Source organism: Phyllostomus discolor, chromosome 10 (genome assembly GCF_004126475.2).
Source record: "Phyllostomus discolor isolate MPI-MPIP mPhyDis1 chromosome 10, mPhyDis1.pri.v3, whole genome shotgun sequence".
NCBI classification, from domain to species: domain Eukaryota; kingdom Metazoa; phylum Chordata; class Mammalia; order Chiroptera; family Phyllostomidae; genus Phyllostomus; species Phyllostomus discolor.
The window spans coordinates 50301774-50320839 of record NC_040912.2 but is presented as its reverse complement, the minus strand read 5'-3'; the positions used below and the strand labels follow the sequence as shown (position 1 = coordinate 50320839).

General features: G+C 40.2%; 1 protein-coding gene across 4 annotated transcripts in view; it reads left to right on the top strand.

The window, feature by feature from the left end:
* LAMB4 (laminin subunit beta 4) overlaps positions 1-19066 on the top strand; it is a 119856-nt gene that overhangs the window by 33592 nt on the left and 67198 nt on the right. For all 4 annotated transcript variants that reach the window (XM_036010791.1, XM_036010789.1, XM_036010790.1 and 1 more), the window contains exons 11-15: positions 3684-3863; positions 6750-6859; positions 9468-9547; positions 10131-10281; positions 18304-18435. In XM_036010791.1, coding sequence (XP_035866684.1) covers positions 3684-3863; positions 6750-6859; positions 9468-9547; positions 10131-10281; positions 18304-18435 — 653 coding nt within the window. The remainder of the gene's footprint in view (positions 1-3683; positions 3864-6749; positions 6860-9467; positions 9548-10130; positions 10282-18303; positions 18436-19066) is intronic.

Genomic DNA, 19066 nt, shown 5'->3' with positions numbered 1-19066 from the left:
AGTGTATCCACCTATGCTTCCATCTTGGCCAGAAGTCCCTAACTTTTTTTCTTTTCTTAAATTTAGTCTTTATAGTATTTTTTCCACTACCATTTAGTTCCCTTATACCCCCTTCCAGCCAGCAATCACCACACTGCTGACTATGCTTATTTTTGTATTTTCACATGTGTTTTTATCTACAAGTAATACATACTGGCATATTTTCAAACTTTAGATAAATGATATTATGCTGTATTATGTCTTTGAGTATTTCATTCAACATTATATTTTTAAGATTTGCCTATATCAAGTGGTCCTAGATCTCCAATTTTAATTTCTGTGTGCAATTCCTTCCTTCCTATAAATATGATAAAATCTATTTGTCCATTTTGATTTTGATTTTGATGCTACAGCAGCCATGTATGTGGTCTACTACACACGCACAAAGACTGTCCCTAAGAGTCATACTTAGGAATGGAATTACTGGGACATAAACTTCTTCAAATTTATTGGTTAATACTGAATTGTCCCCTAGGCAGGTATACCAAGTAGCAGCCTGATCAACAGTGTCATCTTGCTCTATATCCTGGCCAATACTTGGTTTTATCATGCTTTAAATTTTGCTACTCAAGTGGGATCTCACCATTATTTCAACTTGCATTTCCCTGCAGGAATGGGACTAGAATAACAAAACACCTAGGTTCCAAAATTTAAGGAAGCACTCACTCTCTGTGTCATCTCAGAGACATGTAAGCATAGGGCTGACACTCACCACTCACACTGATCTGACAGGGAGTGCCTTTTCAAATTTTGTGCCCTAGGCACCATGCTTGCCTCTCTCTGGTCTCAGCATTGTTGTCAGTTCCTGCAAAGAGAAATACTCTAATCCAATTTCAAACACCCAGGGCCAGTTCCTGGTCTGAGAACTTTACCTGAAGACTAACAAATTAGCCTTTTATTGTTTCATGGATGCTGGTGGAGAACATGAAACTCCTGGGTCAAAGACAAAGAACTTTATTCCTCACGGCACAGCAAGGAGCAAGATGTTTGTGTTGGTGTGAGTTCCCAAGTCCCCAAGTCCCAAGTTCCATGAAGCAACTCAAAGGATATCAGGTGGATCCTGTATACCTAATGAGTTTATCTCAGAACCAGGAAACATCAAGCAGAGGATTCATTGCTTTTACAGCAATGGAAACAAGCTCATTCTTTGTCTGGGGGAATATGTTTCCTCATTCCTCAAGGTAGCTTGCTGCAAACACAGTGTGGAGATATGGCCTTGATAAAGAGCAGTCAGGGCCTTGTATTGTCAGCGCTCTCAGCACAATGTTTAGATGTGCAAGACTTATGGAAGATTGTTTCTCTCAATACCCAGAAATCCTGATTCACACGCTATCATCAGTATGTTGTATAGGGGACTTGATATGAAGCTGCATAATACATACTACATAAAATGAAGTCTTATACAGAAGTAATTCAGTAGCTTTTGACAGAATATATACAATATTCTAGATTTCAAACTTTAAATCATCACAATGTAAAAAAAAGCATAAATTAATTTTTTTTGCTCTGATTACTCAGTAGGTACCTGATTGCATGAAATTTTACCTTGCATGGCCTGTTTAAAATTTATATAAAGAACTGGAATCTCAAAAAATATATTTTTTAAATCAATGTCCTACTTTTTTTTACTGGTATCCATAATCACACACACACAAAACTTTTATTTATGTTTTTATGCTGTGGATTTATAAAAGAGGATGAAATTGCTTTCTTAGGTGGAATCAGGAAAATATGATGTTTTGAAACAGATAATCTTAGAATATGGAAAGAGATTGGAAATAACTAAATCAAATGTTTTGAACACATTAAACTAATTCTTGTTCCTTAAGAATTTAAGTATTAACTTGATGGTTCCTTAAGTATTAACTTGATGGTGCTTTTGAAGGAAACCAAGGAAAGAAAACTAGTACCCCTGATACAAAATTAAGAAGTCATTCTTTGTAAACAAGGAGTTTCTTGAGGAAAGGCAGGTGAGGAGCTTGTAGAAACTGCCATCATGAGACTCTTCAGTTTCTCCCAGTTCATCTAAACATGTGTTTACGTGTGTGCAAGTATGTCTGTACAAATGACGTGTATTAAGACTGACTAGCAGCAATCATACATAAATTTCCACTAAGTTGTTTTTGTTTGACCCTAAATATTTACATAATCAGATTCCAAGCATAAAAGTTGAATAATTTTAACTCTTCTATGATTAAAGCACAGAAAAAAACAAAGATTTGGTAAACTCAGCCGCTGGTAATAAAAGTTTGTTAGAATTAAGTTGTGTGACATCAAGAGATTTTATTGAAATTCCATCTTAAAGGCCATGTTGTAGGGTTATTTCAAAGTAAAATTACTACCCACTCACCCACAGCCCCCAGAGATGCTTCTGTATATATTTAAATTACACTCTGGAACTCAGTGCTAACCCTTTGGAATGTCTCCCAAATAAAGCGGAGCTTTTTCCTTTTGGCTACTTCTGAAATGTATCCAGTTTGTTCCTTTCTAGAAACAATGGTTTTAACTAGAAGAAATTGTGGCTTTCCAAACTAAACAGAATCCAGTGCTGTTTTTCCATAGTAAGATTTTCTCACAAGTCACAATCTAATAGCAAACAATTGACATTGCAAAATTCTGTCAGACAACCAAGTGAGTGCTTCAATGACACCAAACAACTGGTTTGACCGGATTTTTTCACTAAACTCACTAACCTAACTGGTTGTTATGTAAATATAGCTTTAGACCTGAGGAGATTATTTTTATTAATCTAAAGAAAACATGTATAAATATGAGTGTAATTATTCCTTAGAATCAGGATATTCATTTTTTTATTCTTATTACATTCCTTAAAAGTGGAACCCCTTGAAAACACAGCACCATAAAGATACAAGACCTTGGTTGTCATCTAATGTCTACTGCCACACACGTCCTCTAAAAAGGCACAAGTGCTGTTCCAGCCTGGACAGTACTGCTGGTGAGGAGGCCACTGCTCTGTTGGGCAGCTCTCACTGTGAGAGAGCTCTACCTTCAGTAACGTCTGCCCTCTGGAATTATTCACACTATCAGTATCCTTTATCATTTGACACTCCTTGCTTCAGTTGTTCGTTTCTACTGGGAAAAAAAGGGGGGAAGGGGAAGTTGGAACTTTTGTTGCTCCTCTGCTAAAGGTGACTCTATCTCATTTTCCAGATTCTCTTCAGGGTTTTGTCCCACCAGCAGACATCCATAAGGAAAACAAGGCTATGAACATTTCTCAGTCTTCCCCTCTTCTTTCATGCAGGTGCTTCTAACAGGAGCAATGCGGTGGCACAGTGTTGCGCAACAATCTCCCCTACCTAGGTCCAAAACATTTCCATCATCCCCAAAGGAATCAATCTATTACCAATGTCCAGTTTTCAGAATAGCTGTCTTCTCTGGTCCTCTTACTTTAGAATCACTTAAAAGTCTCTTTTTAAACAATGGGTGGAATTTGTCAACACTTACAAAGACCAGAAATCTGAGAGATATTTCTGAGCAGCCCTTGCCCACTTGTCTAATAATTTAAACATACTTAATGACTTAAGCAAAGTAAAACAGATATTGTATAAGTAAAATGATATGCTTACATTTCAGGTTTCCCACAATTTGCAGTTGATTAAGATAATGCATGTCTATGTCCCCAGCTTGTGAATGTGACCCTGATGGAACCCTATCAGGTGGCATTTGTGTGAGTCACTCCGATTCTGCCTTGGGATCTGTGGCCGGCCAATGCCTGTGTAAGGAGAATGTGGTAGGAGCCAAGTGCGACCAGTGCAAGTCCAGCCACTATGGATTGAGTGCCACTGACCCCATGGGCTGTCAGCGTAAGTCAACAGCGGCTGGGCAACTGGCCCAGGTGGTTTAAGGCTCACGGCTGTCACCGTTGTCTCTGAACTTTGGTCATTGTAAATACCTAAGAGTACTTCCAGCTTCTCGGTTTTTAAAGGTAATTAAAAAATGCCCATAAAACTGAGTTGAGTTTAGTATAGTTTAGCCCTCGGGGACTTGCTGAGTTTAATCATAAGGTACCAGCAGGGGGCTCTCACATTTTTCTGTTGGAGCACAGAGTGGAAAATGCCAAGAACTTTAGTGCCAAGTTGTGAAACCTTGAGAAAAACAGCTGCCACTAGGACTCTCCTATACAGACTGTTAAATCACGTGCATTTCTGTATAGACTGATGACTTCTTGCGCAAATTTTGTGTGTTGGTTTCTTTTTATTTTATTTTTTACTTACTTTCTTTTCTTCTCAAACCCCTCTTAGTATTTTTATGTTCTCTGACAAAGAAAAAACTAAAGAGTCAGGGGAGGGGTTGCAGGGAAATAGGAAAAACCTCAGAGTTTTCTGGGTCCAAATAAAGAAGCCCTTGGCTTTAGCATCACACAAGTTTACAGCTGCCTGGGGTCTCAAAGAGCTGCAGAATCCTCAGGGAATCCTCGTAAATAACGCATTTTTCAGACCATAAGACACATCTAGGTTTTAGAGGAGGAAAATAGGAAAAAACTTTTTGAAGCAAAAAATGTGGTAAAATATTTAATAACATAATATTTCAACAATGTAAATGTAAACAGAATTCAACAGCAGCATTAACAACCATTATTCCTCTCAAATTTGGGGTGGGGGGTGGGAAGTTGTGTCTTATAGTCCAAAAAATACAGTAATTGTCCTTCCATCACAGCAGCATACACTATGTTCTTGCCCATGTAAAGAACTGTATATTATTTTCATTTTTGGACACAGTGTGCTCAATCTTTCTGTGATAAGATTTTCTTCTTGAGTTTAATGGCAAAACTAAATTTTAGGAGAATGTGTTACATAGTCAAGCCAGTGGCCCACAACACTGTGCGGCACTCCGGACATTTTCCCTGGTTCACTGGCTAACTTAATGCCTTGAGAAGTGGCCAAATAGGGGGTTTTGTTTTGTTTTGTTTTGTTTTTCTTTTATAACAGCTTTAGTGAGGTATAATTCACATACCATGTAATTCACCTTTTAAAGTGTACAATCAATGAATTTTTTTTGTATAGTCAGAGTTGTGTAGCCATCACTACAATAATTTTAGAATGTTTGCATTATCCCATAATGAAACCCCACACCCTACTTCTGGCTATAAACCCAAAAGATTGAATGCACAGTCTGGAAGAGGTATTTGTATACTCCTGTTCACGGCAGCATTCCTTTTTTTTTTTTTTTTTTTAATTTTTTTTTTTTTATTTATTTATTTTTAGAGAGGGAAGGGAGGGAGAGAGAGAGAGAGAGAGATCAATGTGCGGTTGCTGGAGGTTATGGCCTGCAACCCAGGAACGTACCCTGGCTGGGAATCGAACCTGGGACACTTTGGTTCCCAGCCCGCGCTCCATCCACTGAGCTACGCCAGCCAGGGCTGGCAGCATTCTTCACAGTGGCCAGAAGGTGGAAGCAACTCAATATGCATCCATGGATGAGTAGATAAGCAAAATGTGATATGTATATACAATGGAATATTTTTCAGCCTTAGAAAAGAAGAAAATTCTGATGCATGTTACAACATGAACGAACCTTGAAAACACTATGTATACTAAATGAAATAAGCCAGTCACAATCGGACAAATATTGCATAATTCTACTTACAAGAGGTACCTAGAATATCAAATCCATTCAAACAGAATGTAGAATGGTGGTTGCCAAGTGCTGAAGAGGAGGAAGAAATGGGGAGAGATGGTGTTCAGTGGGAACAGAGCTTCAGTTTTGTGAGATGGCAAGAGTTCCAGAGACCGGTTGCACAACAACAGGAGTGCACCAGCACTACCGAACTGCACACTTAAAATGGTGAAGACAGTAACTTTTATGTTATGTATATTCTACCACAAAAACAAAGAAAAGAAACCCCATGCTCTTTATCTACTATTTTCCTATCCTCCCATTCCCCCAGCCCTAGGTAGCACTGATCAACTTTCTGTTTCTAAAGACTTGCCTATTGCGAACATTTCATACACTGGAATTCTGTAATTTGTGGTCTTTTATATCTGGCTTTTTTCACTTAGCATAATGTTTTCAAAGTTCATCCATGTTGTAGCATGAATCAGGTCTTCATTTCTTTTAATTACTGAATAATATTCCATTGTATGAATACATCACACTTCATTTATTCATTCACCAGTTGATGGTGATGATATTTGGGCTTTTCAATGAACAGTGGTTTTTAATGCATGGGAAATACACATCTTGCTCTGTTAGCATAATTTCTTAGCCTTCATAACATAAAAAGGATTCAAAAATGTCTATGGGTGTAAAAGAAAGAGGAGGAGAAGGAAATGAAAATGTAAAAAGGTGGTAAAAAAAAGAGGAAATAGATAGGGAAACAATAGATGCATCAGCCATAGAAGGAGCCGCCAGTAACAACCACGACATTCAGAAACCCTTGCCTCTAGTCAGCGACCCAGCCAGCATTACTCAGAATAACAGTGCCAGGCACTCAGTTTGCATGACTGTCTCCTCCTAATTGCCATCCAGTAGGTCTACGTGAGGGCTCTGGACGTGTCTGGACGTGAAACTGAATTTCCTGTGCAGGGTTGTGTGTAGTACAGTAAGCATGCAGCCAGGCAGACAGTAAGTTTGGCAGGGCTGGCTGTTCTGTGTTCCTGTGGCCACGCGTTTTGCTCGGTGTGAGCTATTAGGAACATTTATAAACAGGGTGAAAGAGAAATCAATGATTGTGTGTGTTGTACTTTCAGCCTGCAACTGTAACCCTCTGGGGAGTCTGCCACTCTCAACCTGTGATGTGGACACAGGTCAGTGCCTGTGCCAGCCGTTTGCCATGGGGCCACACTGTGAGGAGTGCATGGTACGTAGTATTTGTCTACAATTTCCCTTGTAGGTAGAGATGCAGATTTCTATTGCCATTGCCTAAGAAAGACTTGGTCTTGCTCATTGCTTTCTTTGTCCTGTTGTGTTTGGATACTCCTGTGCTAAAAGTATTTATACTATAGAAATCAGCAAACATTGGAAATCAGCTCCCACCCTCCTGCAGAGAGCTGGTGGTTAAACATTTACCAGCACACCAACATTTACCAGATTGGACTTAATCGACCCAGGCACCCATGCCAATGTTTTTTTTGTTTGTTTTGTTTGTTTCATTTTATTGTGTTTTGTGTTATTGTGCTTCAAAGATGTTCCTGGATTGTTTTTTATTTTCCCTCACCTGAGGATATATTTTTATAGCTTTTAGAGAGAAAGGGAAGGAGAGAGAGAGAGAAAAAGAAACATCAATGTGAGAGAAACATCATTGGTTTTCTACCATACGTGCTGGACTGGGGTCAAACCTACATCCCTTTGGTATACAGGACAATGCTCCAACCAGCGGAGCCACCTGGCCAGGGTTGATATTCCTGGTTTTATAAATTTTAATTTAATTGTACTTGACATACAATATTATACTAGTTTCTAGTATATAAAATAGTGATTAGACATCTATGTACTTTACAAAATATCACCACAATTAGTACAGTGTAAGGAATATAGCTCACGTCAATAGTGTTATCCTTTGTTCACCTGAAAGTGCCAGGCAGTGGGATGTGAGAGCATTTCTCCGCCCCCTGCTTTGGGCCTCCCAGTTCATGGGGCCTCTTCTGTCCTCTGCCCACAGTCCCTTTACCACGTCTTGCCTAAAAATATTTTGGACAGGGTCATTTAAAAAAAAAACCTTAAATGTTTTTTAAAACATCTTAGAAACATTTAAAAAACATTTATTCCTGTGATAAATAAACTCTTGGATTTTTCACAGACTCCACTAAACATATGAGTATGTGTGTCTAAAATTAGTCAAATAAAACATTTTTACTCCATAAGAAATGTGTTATGCAATATGGAGTTCAAACCCGCTCTTTGTTCTTCAATCTTGGCAGCCCACCATGACATTTTAGAAAAAAAAAATCTTAACCTAATAAAAGAACAGTGACCTTGATGTGTCTGAGGAAATGTGGCTGATAAATATGAAACATATGCCTATTAAGACATAGTTTTGTGCTAATATTATAAGTATTTTACTGAAAACATGTGAGGGTGGAGCAGAGGAAGTGGGGAAAGACAGCTTGGAAGTAAGTATGAAGAAGGCACTCAAAGTGAGACAGGCAAGTCATTCCCAAGTTCCACTGAGCAAGGTGAGCCACTCCAAGCTCGGTGACCAAGTATGGGCAACAGGAAGATGCACACAGAGCATTTAACAGGGCCCATGAAGACACCACAGCAGATCATTCCAATAAACCTTAGATTCAGGCCTACTTTTTTGGTTGACAGGTTAACTGCCAGTTTGCAGTTAACTCAGTGGTGTTCGCAGGAGGAAAATAATCGAGCAAGGGCCACACCTGGGGCACCTGCCATTGCCAGTGAGCTCATCATGCACCTGCCAGGTGCCCCACGTCCACATCTGTCGAATGGTGCCCTGGTCCTGTGCTGAGGTGGCCAGTGTGGTGGTGTACCCGCCTGCCCAGAGGAAGCTTTCCCAGGCATGTCCTCAGTGACGCAGTTCATTTCATATTGTTTCTGCCTAAACTGAAATTTGGTTTGGGAAAAAATATCAAAAGTCTTTGCTGCGGTGTTTGTAACAAATTATGTCAACTTTTAATGTTCAAAGTAAATCTTATTAAGTAAAATTGGGCATAAAATTTTACCAAGATTAAAAAACAACATATGGTTATTTAACAAACCCATTTCAAACAATAATTCCATGCCTAGTAAGAGCTTAGTTTTATCTGAGCACGTTCAATTGTGGCTTGAGGGGAGAGTATTTTTCTGATAATTTTCTAGTAAATCTTATCAGATTTAAGAAATAGTTGTTTGTATCTCACCAGCTGTTTATACTGAATAAAGGTCAAGATGTTGCAATGATGAAAAGTCTTAAGCAACAGAGCTGACTCTCACGGAGAGAGATTGTTATGCCAAAACAACTTTATTTATAAACAAGTGATTCTACTGAACGGTGATATTCATATAAGAGCTCAAAATCAGCTTGACTGCTTTCCTTTTACACTCAAATATTTCAGTATTGTTTAAGTAAAATATCCCCAGGGATTTTGCAGTAAGGGAGTCTATTGTTTTTTATAAAAGCAGTTGCAGATAGGGTAGTTAAAGAACTTCTCTTGACATACGGTTAAACAACCCAGCTTGGGGCTACATTGGCTCTGTCAGAGGGGCTGTGCGGTTTCCTCAGCATCTCCACTTGACCCATGCAGAGAAAGCTCGCCTGACCCCTTCATTGCAAGTCTTTGGAATGGAAGCTATGTGTCTTTGAAAATCATTACCAAGTGCACAGGCAAAAAAAAGCTACTGTGTGATTGTTCAAGCTGTGTAGGCATTTGACAGGTGTCAATTGAATTGCAGTACCTTCAGCATTATACACCAGCATGGCAATTATCTTCATTCCTGAGTCAACCTGGAGCATTTTCTCTTTGTAGGTTGGATACTGGGGACTGGGAAATCATCTCCATGGATGTGTTCCCTGTGACTGTGATATTGGAGGTGCTTATTCTAATGTGTAAGTCAGCATAATGAGTAAAACAAAGTTTTGTGACAATATTCCCCACTTACATATCCACATAAAAGCACATTTTATTCTGATAAGCTCATAGTCACAAGCGAAGGAGTTTATTTCATGACAAGCAAAGAGCATCAAAAAGTGATGATCTCAAGACATTAACCAGAGCACAGTTTGATTTATTTTACTTGAAATATTTTCAGGGATGAGATGACAATTCTACTGCCTGGGTCTGACACAAGATCATGGGATAGATGCCTGCAAACGTGTGACCTGACCTGCCTAAAACACTAACCCTTCGCCACCCTGTAAAGAGGGATCCTACCCTCTTCTTTTCCTGGATTTTAGAGCAGAGTCGGAGCCACTGGGGAAAGCAGTGGCTACTTGGTTTCATGGATCTGGGTTTGCTTTTCAAAACCAGGCTTCTAGGGCCCATGGCTGTTCATCATGCTCCCTAGGACCGTTGATTGATCAATTTGAAGAATGGATCCAAACTTGGGGTGCAGTTAGCTCAGCACTCCCATGCCTTCATTTTACACTTGCCCCCTTTACAACTTTCTGAGATGGATTTGTTTTCCCTCAGGTGTTCTCCCGAGGATGGGCAGTGTGAATGCCGCCCACATGTCACTGGCCGCAGCTGCACTGAACCAGCCCCAGGCTACTTCTTTGTTTCTTTGAACTTCTATCTCTATGAGGCGGAGGAAGCCCTGCCACTCCAAGGACTTGCCCCTTTGGTTTGTATTTCACTTACTCTCCTTACAGACTTCATCTGATGGAATGTCAGTAAATATATACAGCATACCCTTGAGATCATGGCTAAGGTGCCTGGAAAAGATGGTTTTACCTACAAATGCAGATCAGAGTAGAGTTTATTCTGTCATGGAACTGCAGATTACATAGATTCTTGAGGGTGGTCTGCGTTTTTTGATCTTTGTATCCCAGTTGTAGCCGAGAGCCTGAGACATATATGTTAATTGCATTAAACTGTGATAAAACCGACTTAAATTTTGCTCTTTGAATGTACCCATAAGATAGAGTGTCTTTATTGAGCCTCTACTTGACTGTCTCCCCCATGACATTGTAACCCATGAGAGGGAAGGGGGGATATATGCCCCATTCACCATTGTTGCTCTCTCTAGTGCTTGTTATTTAGGAGGAACTTGATAGATGTCTGCTAATGAATAAATGAATGGTTGATTGAATGAATGAATGAGATACAGGAAAGCGGTGTAAATGTGCTCTCCATCCTCCTGCAGCTACTCTGGGATTAGCAGTTGTCACTGAAGTCAGTGGTGTTCACAAGAGTGTGTGACTCTTGGTGCTCTACTTCATTTCCTACAAGTCACATTCCTGCGGGATATGTCAATGTAAGAAACATCCAAACCTGTAAGAATTTTCAGGACTTTATTTGAGCCAACTGATGACAACTGCCAGGAAGCAAAATCTCAACAGATTGGGAAAGTGCTCCAGAAAGTGGGAGTTTTACCACTTATTTCCTACATCAGAATCAAAGAGGAAGATTTAAGGGGGTTAATGAAATCCACTCGTGATAGATTAGGGCGGCGGGAGAAAGCAAAGCAGGAAAATCTCTGATATTGGATAAAAAGGAGTAGGCACTATTACAAAGGTAGGTAGAGGATAGTTAACAGTTAACAATTAACATGATAACAATAACAAAGAGGGTTTTTGTGGTCTCTGCTCTGGCACAGTGAGGGGTAGGGGTGAGGAGGGGAAATTACCCTGACATTCCAAATGTAAATTATCATAGATGCAAAGAGACAATAGACAGGCTCAGTTAAGGTAAAGACTGACCTCTGTCAGGGGAGATACTGACCTAGGACAGGACTACCCACCATGACTCGCTTTTAGTTAAGAACTTTTAATTTTGGACCATCCCATGTGGTTACTTTTGGTCTCTGAGTTTGTAAGGCTGTTCTGCAGGCCTCCCCTGAGCTTGTGGGGTTTAGTATGTAGCCCATTTTTCATCCACAGATATTTTTCCTAAAAATATTTTTCTTAAAGTTCTGTTATAGGCACAGACACACACATGTGAAATGATTAGGGGAAAATGCAAATTAGATTCCCATAACATTCTCCAGCATGTGACTCCAGCCAGAGGCGGGATAGATGACAAAGGGGACAGTAATGTGAGGTGCAGTTCTTCCAGGAGAGAAAGCATGGGGAAGTTGACTCTGAAGACAGGATTTGGGGAGAAAACTGGGAACTCATTCCAGCTTCCACTGGCTATATCATTTCCTGACTCTCTTCCTTATCAGGACACTGATAGAAATTCAACCAGATAAAAATGCATAAAGGATAAAAAAAATTCTACCATGAGCCTTGGAATTTGCTGTTTTAATAACTGGAATTGGAGCAGCAGGAGGCTTACAACTGTAGGGGGAGGGAATCGAAGTGAAACAATTCTGTGTCTGCATTCTTTCTCATGGTTTTTAACATTGCATCTTTATAACGGTGATGAAAACAATGTTGGTATATGTGTAGGCTATGCCTATTGTGGATTAGTAGAGAAATATAGAGTTTTCTTGGCTCCTGACACAGAGCACCTAACTCCCTTGTAATTCCTTAGTAGTAAGAGCACTTAGGAACATCTTTTGTTCTCATATTAAGTCTTTGACCTGGCTCCTGATGCGGAGCTCCTAAATCCTTTGGAATTTCCTGAACAGTAGGAGTAGGTAAGAGTGTCCTTTATTTTAGTGAGGCAACTCTGAATGGGCTTCTGGGTAATTTCAGGAAGGGGATTGGTCAGAAAGACCAAGCCATTATTAGAAGCTTGAAACTTTCAGCCCCATCCCCCATCCATCCTCCAGGGCTGGGAGAGGGAAGGATAATGACTTAATACCTGTGTGATGAAACCCCCATAAAATTCCCAGAAGTACGGGATTCAGAGAGCTTCCACACCAATGACCACATCCATGTGCTGGGAGCGTGGTGCACCCTAGCTCCAAGGGTATAGGAGCTCCAGTACCTGGGCCCTTCCAGTCCTTACCTTACGTATCTCTTCATCTGACTGTTCATTTGCATGTTTTATCCTATCCTTTATTATATAAGAAACCAGTAAATGTTAGTATGATGTTCTGTGAGCTATCCTAGCAATTTGTTAAACCCAAGGAGGGGGTCACAGAAACCCCATTTGCAGCCAGTAGGTCAGAAGTACAAGTATCAACCTCAACTTCTGTTTTGCATTGGAAGGGGAGAGGCAGTCTTATAGGACTGAGCTCTTAACCTGTGGGATCTCATGCTAACTCCAGGTAGATAGTGTCAGAACTGAATCAAATTGTAGGACAGCCACCTGGGGTCAGAGACTTGGTGAGCATGGGAATAAACCCACAGATCCAGTGTCGGGAGTGTTGTGAGTGTGGTAATACTGTGAGAGTAAAGAAGAAATACAAGAGTGTCTTCTACAACTATAAATACAATAGTTTCCATTTTGTGGGGTAAGAATATACAAAACAAACATGATTATCTAAAATAGATGGAATGTTACTTAAGATTTATTCAGTATGCACCATGTGACAGATGCTAACAAGCAGTTAAGTAGGATAATATCACACATGCAAATACAGCTCCAAACTGTGAATAGAATGGCTCACGGGACTCCTTACTACTCTCTCCATGGCTTAAAGAAAAATAGTAAGGCTACAGAATGTGTTTAAAAGGCAAGGAAAATTGCTTACAGGATTGGAAAATAATACATATGACAAAGGAAAGGAATTAAAGGTAGAATGGATGTTAAGTGTTTAAAGGTTAATAAGTTAGACACTTTTTAATTATCCATGCATTCATTTAACAAATACATATTGTGTGCTGCTATGTAAATAAAACTTCCTCTGATTTAATGCTCTGTGCTTTGCACTTTATATACATTATCTTACTTCACTTTCCAAACAACTTAGCTATTACCATCTGTAATTTCCAGATGAGGGAAAACATTAGAGAGGTTAAGTAACTTGCCCAAAGTCAGACAGCTGGCGGACAAATGGGCCTGAACTGAAACCCAAGTGTATCTGCTTTCAAAATTTGCTCTCAACCATCAGTGTGTTGCCCATCCACATGCATAATGCTGAGCTTCAAGATGAGGGTGGCATAGAAAGGGTTTAGTTAGGGTCCCTGCCCTTCTGGAGTTCCTAACCATAGCTACTACATTTACATACATAGCTAGTACAGGGTGGGGACAGTGCCACATGAAAAGAGGAGTCAGTAAGTGCATTAGAATTTTGGCCATGGGTGATCCTCTATGAACAGGCTTAACACAGAGACAGAATAATTTGGCCTGAGACTTGTAAACAATAAATCTCAATTAGTACACTAGTTGAGAAAATAGTCCAGCCAGGGAAAGTTGTAAGTAATGATTCAGAGAAAAAAAAATGCAGTTGTATTCACAGGTAGAACAGGAAATTTATATAAGGAAGAAGTATTGGAAAGAAACATTAGATTCTCCTATTAAAGAGACTAAATTTTATTCTCTGGACAATGAGAACTCATTGAAACGTTCCAAGCAAGGGAATGACATGATGAAGACTACCCTCAGTGTTCTTGTTTTTTTAAGTGTACATAATTTTTATTTTTATTTTTTAATTATTTTTGTTGATTATGCTACTATTCACTTGTCCCAATTTTCACCCTTTGTCCACCTCCTCCCAGTGGCCCCCACTCCCTCAGGCAATCCACACACCATTGCTCATGTCCATGGGTCTTGTGTATAAGTTCTTTGGCTACTCCCTTTCCTACACTGTACTTTACATCCCCATGGCTATTCTGTAACTACCTATTTGTACTTCTTAATTCCCTTACTTCTTTACCCATTTCCCCCCACAACTCCTCCCATCTGGCAACTATCAAAATGCCCTCTGTATCCATGATTCTGTCTCTCCTTTCTTGTTTGCTTAGTTTGTTTTTTTAGACTCAATTGTTGATACATATGTATTTATCACCATTTTATTGTTCATAGTTCTTATCTTCTTTTTCTTGAATAAGTCCCTTTAATATTTCATTTATAATGGTTTGGTGATGATGAGCTCCTTTAGTTTTCCCATGTCTAGGAAGCTCTTTATCTGCCCTTCAATTCTAAATAATATCTTTGCTGGGTAGAGAAATCTTGCCTGAAGGTCCCTGTTTTTCATGACTTTGAACATTCTTGCTAAGCCCTTCTAGCCTGCAAAGTTTCTTTTGAGAAACCAGCTGACAGAATTATGTGAACTCCCCTTAAGTAACGTCTTTTCTCTTGCTGCTTTTAAGATTCTCACTTTATATTTAAACTTTGGCATTGTAATTATGATGTGTCTTAGAATGGACCTCTTTTCATCCATCATAATTGGAACTCTCTGTGATCCCTGGACTTGCATGTGTATTTCCTTCATCAAAAGGGAGTTTTCTTTCACTATTTTTTCAAATAGATTTCTAGTTTCTCATTCTTTCTCTTCTCCTTCTGGCACTCCTATGATGTGAATGTTGGACTTCTTAATGTTGTCCCAGAGGCAACTTACACTATCCTCATTTTTTAAAATTCATTTTTGTTCTTGTTGTTCTGATTGGTTGTTTCTTTTCTTCCTTATGTTCCAAATCATTGATTTGATCCTCAGCTTCATTTACCTTACTATTGTTTCTCTGTAAATTGTTCTTCATTTCAATTAGTGTATTGATGCAGACTCTAGCCCATGGGGTCCATGTGTTGTGGCTGTGACAAACAAATTCACATGGACTACGGAAGTCCTGTGGATAAAAAAGGATGGCATGGCTGCTCTCTAAGTGAGAGAGAGGGCCTCGACCCCTGCCTGGACAAGCTTTTATTGCTTCTCTGGGCATATTACATCAGGGATGGTCCTCATTTACTATGCACAGGTTAACTTTTAGGTGATTACCTTTTACAGATAACAAAGGAAAGAATGTTGCTAATTACGTCAAAGGGAAGGATGTTGCAGATCAAGGGGAAAAGTGGTTGAACTGGTCACACTCCATACTTGGGAGGTTTAGCACAGATTTTAGGAAGTTACTTTAAAGATATGCAGTAAACATTTGCTGCCTCAATTCAGGGTGAGAAAGTTTTAGCAAAAAGCAAGCCTCATAACAGCCTAGATACAATGCAGGCCTGATTACCCATGGGAGAACCAATCCATTGGCTCGGCTCCTATGTGTCAACTTGCTCCCTGTCAGTTTTCCAAATCAGGGGCTGGGCTACATTTGCCATGACATTTTGATAGGTTCCCTATAGTGTATCCTTCATTTCTGACTGGGTCGTTTTTATGCTGCTGAGGTCCTCACTAAGTTACTTGAGCATCTTTATAAACAGTGTTTCGAATGCTGCATCTGATAGCTTGCTTATCTCCATTTTATTTAGTTCTTTTTCTGGATCCGTTCTTTCATTTGTGCCATGTTTCTTTGTCTCCTCATTTTGGCAGCCTCCCTGTGTCTGTTTCTATGTATTAAATAGAGCTGCTATGACTCCCTGTCTTGGTAGCATGGCCTCATATAGTAGATGCCCTATAGGGTCCAGTGGCACAGCCTCCCCTATTACCCAAGCTGGGTACTCAAGGTGTGCCCTTCCTGTGGGGTGAGTACACCCTCCTCATAGTTGAGCCTTTGTTACTGTTGGCAGATCAATGGGAAAGACTTACCCAGGCTAGTCAGCTGCAAGGATTGGCTATGACCATTAACCATAAACCTCCACCCTCCATGGTGGATCGGCTGCACAGTGTAGGGTGGCAGTACTCCAGAGTGGTCTGTAGCTGTCCACTGGGTGTGATGGCCCTGGGGTTTCCTGGGTGGTCCTGACCCCAAGGTCAGCCACCACCTGTATTTTGTCTGGGGCCACCCTGTATGAGCTGTAAAGCAATCTGAGATGTCTGCTACTTCTGCTGGGCTTGGAGATTCCCAGGTGAAGCCAAGTTGTGAATCGAGGCTAGCTGCTGCTAGTGCCATGCCTTGGGCCACTTAGCAAGAGGTTAGGGAGTAGGAGTTCAGAAGCTAGGGGTTCACTAAGGCTGACTGTTGCTTGTTTGAAAAGATTTGGGAAGTTGTAAAGCATGAGCTATTCATATGGAAAAGTACCTGTTAACAGCTGTAAGTTGCTAGGGATAGAGCCTCTTGCCTTTGATTTATAAAAAACACCACATCTGAGAAGTGAAATAAAGCAAAGTGCAATGAAATGAGGTATGCCTGTATATCTATTTCTCTTAGTGTGTTTGGACTGCAATAACAAGGATACCATAGACTAGGTGGCTTATAAACAACAAAAGTTTATTTCCTGCAGATCAAGACACCAGCAGGTTCAGTGTCTGCGGAGAGCCCACTTTCTAGCTAATACACATCTGTCTTTTTGCTGACTCCTCACATGACAGAAGTGGCAAAGAAGCTCTCTGGGGCCTCTTTTATAAGGGCACACTAATCCCATTGACAAGGGCTCTACCCTTATGACCTAATCACCTCCCAAAGGGCCCACCTGCAAATACATCACCTTGTGGATGTACGAATTTGCAGGGGATGACGCAAACATTCAGTCTGCAGCAACACACTTGCTCTAAAAATGTGGTCTGTGGACAAACCATCAATATCAGCATCACCTGGGAGTTCACCGGGCTAGGAGATCTCAGGCCCCGCCCCAGACCCACTGAATCAGGTCTGCATCTTAGCAAGGTCCCCAGGTGACTCATATGCAGTTTGGAAAGCACTGGTTTGTTTTCTTAATAGAAATTACCTGTGGTCACAAAAGTTAATCTTGATTGGATTTAACATAGTACAGAATTTAATATAGTATAGTATATAGCTGATTCCATAATGTGTTTTCTGCATAAAATTAAAGTTTATAATTTTGTGTTATAAGATGAACACAACTGGTGAGGAAAAGGAAAAAAGATGAGGACAAATAAACATAATCTCAGTGGGGCCTGTCCGAAGGTCCCCCTCACAGATGGGTGGAAGAGCGGTCAGAGATCATGGCTCAGACTCTGAACAGTGAGCACCAGCAGGATAAGAGGTTCTTAAAGGGCCACAGCTGACCACAGCACTGCATGCCCATGCAGAGCAACCAGGGCACCTGTGAAATTAAAAACCTTATATATAAAACCAACAGTGAACATCATGAAGCAAACACCAATGTTCAGGGCACAATGAACATTTGGAAACAAGCAATTGGAGATTCTAACTAGGTTGCTGCTGATTGACTAAGAAGATATGAAAGAGAAGCCCACAAAACCCAAAATTTTAAAGAAACTGGAGTTGCATGAATATAATTCCTTTGCTTCTGTCTAGCTGGTACAATTTGGCTATCCTGGTATAATCTCTCATTGGAACTCAGAAGGCCAAATATTGCAAATTGCGAGAACTAAGAGGAATTAGTCAGGAGTGTGTCAAAAGTTACAATAGCTCATTAATCTTGGAATCTTGTACCATTCCTATTGTTGATTTTCTACAGCCTTCTTCTTGACATTTCATGTTAAAACATAGCATTTGTACTTTTTCTTAAACACCATGAAGCCAGTTGATAACAATAAATATTTTCCCAGTTTAGAATTTCACTAGGATAGTATCCCTTAAAAATAAAAATCAGTACTTGGTCTCAGAACCACCAAAAATTTCCCATTTTCACAGGAAAACAAAAAATTATTCCATGACTGCTTCCCGAGGCTATTGAATGAGAATCATAATTATCTTTTAAATTACAGTATAATCTGAAATTTTTGAACTTCAGGATCATTAGATCTTTTGTTGCTTATTTATTCTGTCATTTCTTTTTTTTTAAGATATTAGCCACAACTTTGCCTACATGTGATGTGTATTTGCAACAGCAAGGAAATGATTTCATAATTGACAATGGAAATATAATACTGAAGAGAAATCAGAAACAGAGCGTGCATGCTGACGAGCAGAGTGAGGTAAGCCATAGTTTCATGGCCGTGGTCTGTTGTGCAATGAACAAGTCACCCGGGTGACACACTGACAACCGAGCCTGGCCCACGGAAGTACTCAGTCAGAGTGTAAGGTCTTATCATCCTCCAGAGCAAAATGGAGGAAGGAAGAGACAAGCTCCAAGTAATTAGAGCCCCTATTACTTTTCACAACAAAAATGTTTGGAATGCTGGATTCCAAGGAGTTGGAGAGTCAGGTACTATGAATTCACAATTTCTTGTCATTTTAGCAAGAAAGGGCACTGTGCTGAAGAATGGCTCTTCTCCTAGTTGGAGAAAAGAAAAAAAAATGCTGCCGTCCCTGGGGATGGCACTTGGCTGTGCCCTTGATTCGGAAGTGGTTGTCATTGGTCAGTGCTGGTGTGAGGGCCAGGACCATACAGCCTCCTCAGGGCCCTGCCTCCAGTAGTTTCAGAAGCCTGGAGGAGACCCAAGGACCTTACAGCCAGCCAACTATTATTCACTCAGAGTCGGGACTGCTTTAGGTCCATGCATTTGTTCGTTCATTCACTACACTGGGGTCTTTACTGAGAGGTCCTGGTGCATGTGTGTGAATGGGCTTATTGGAAAATCAAACGCAAACAGATGTTGGTTGTGT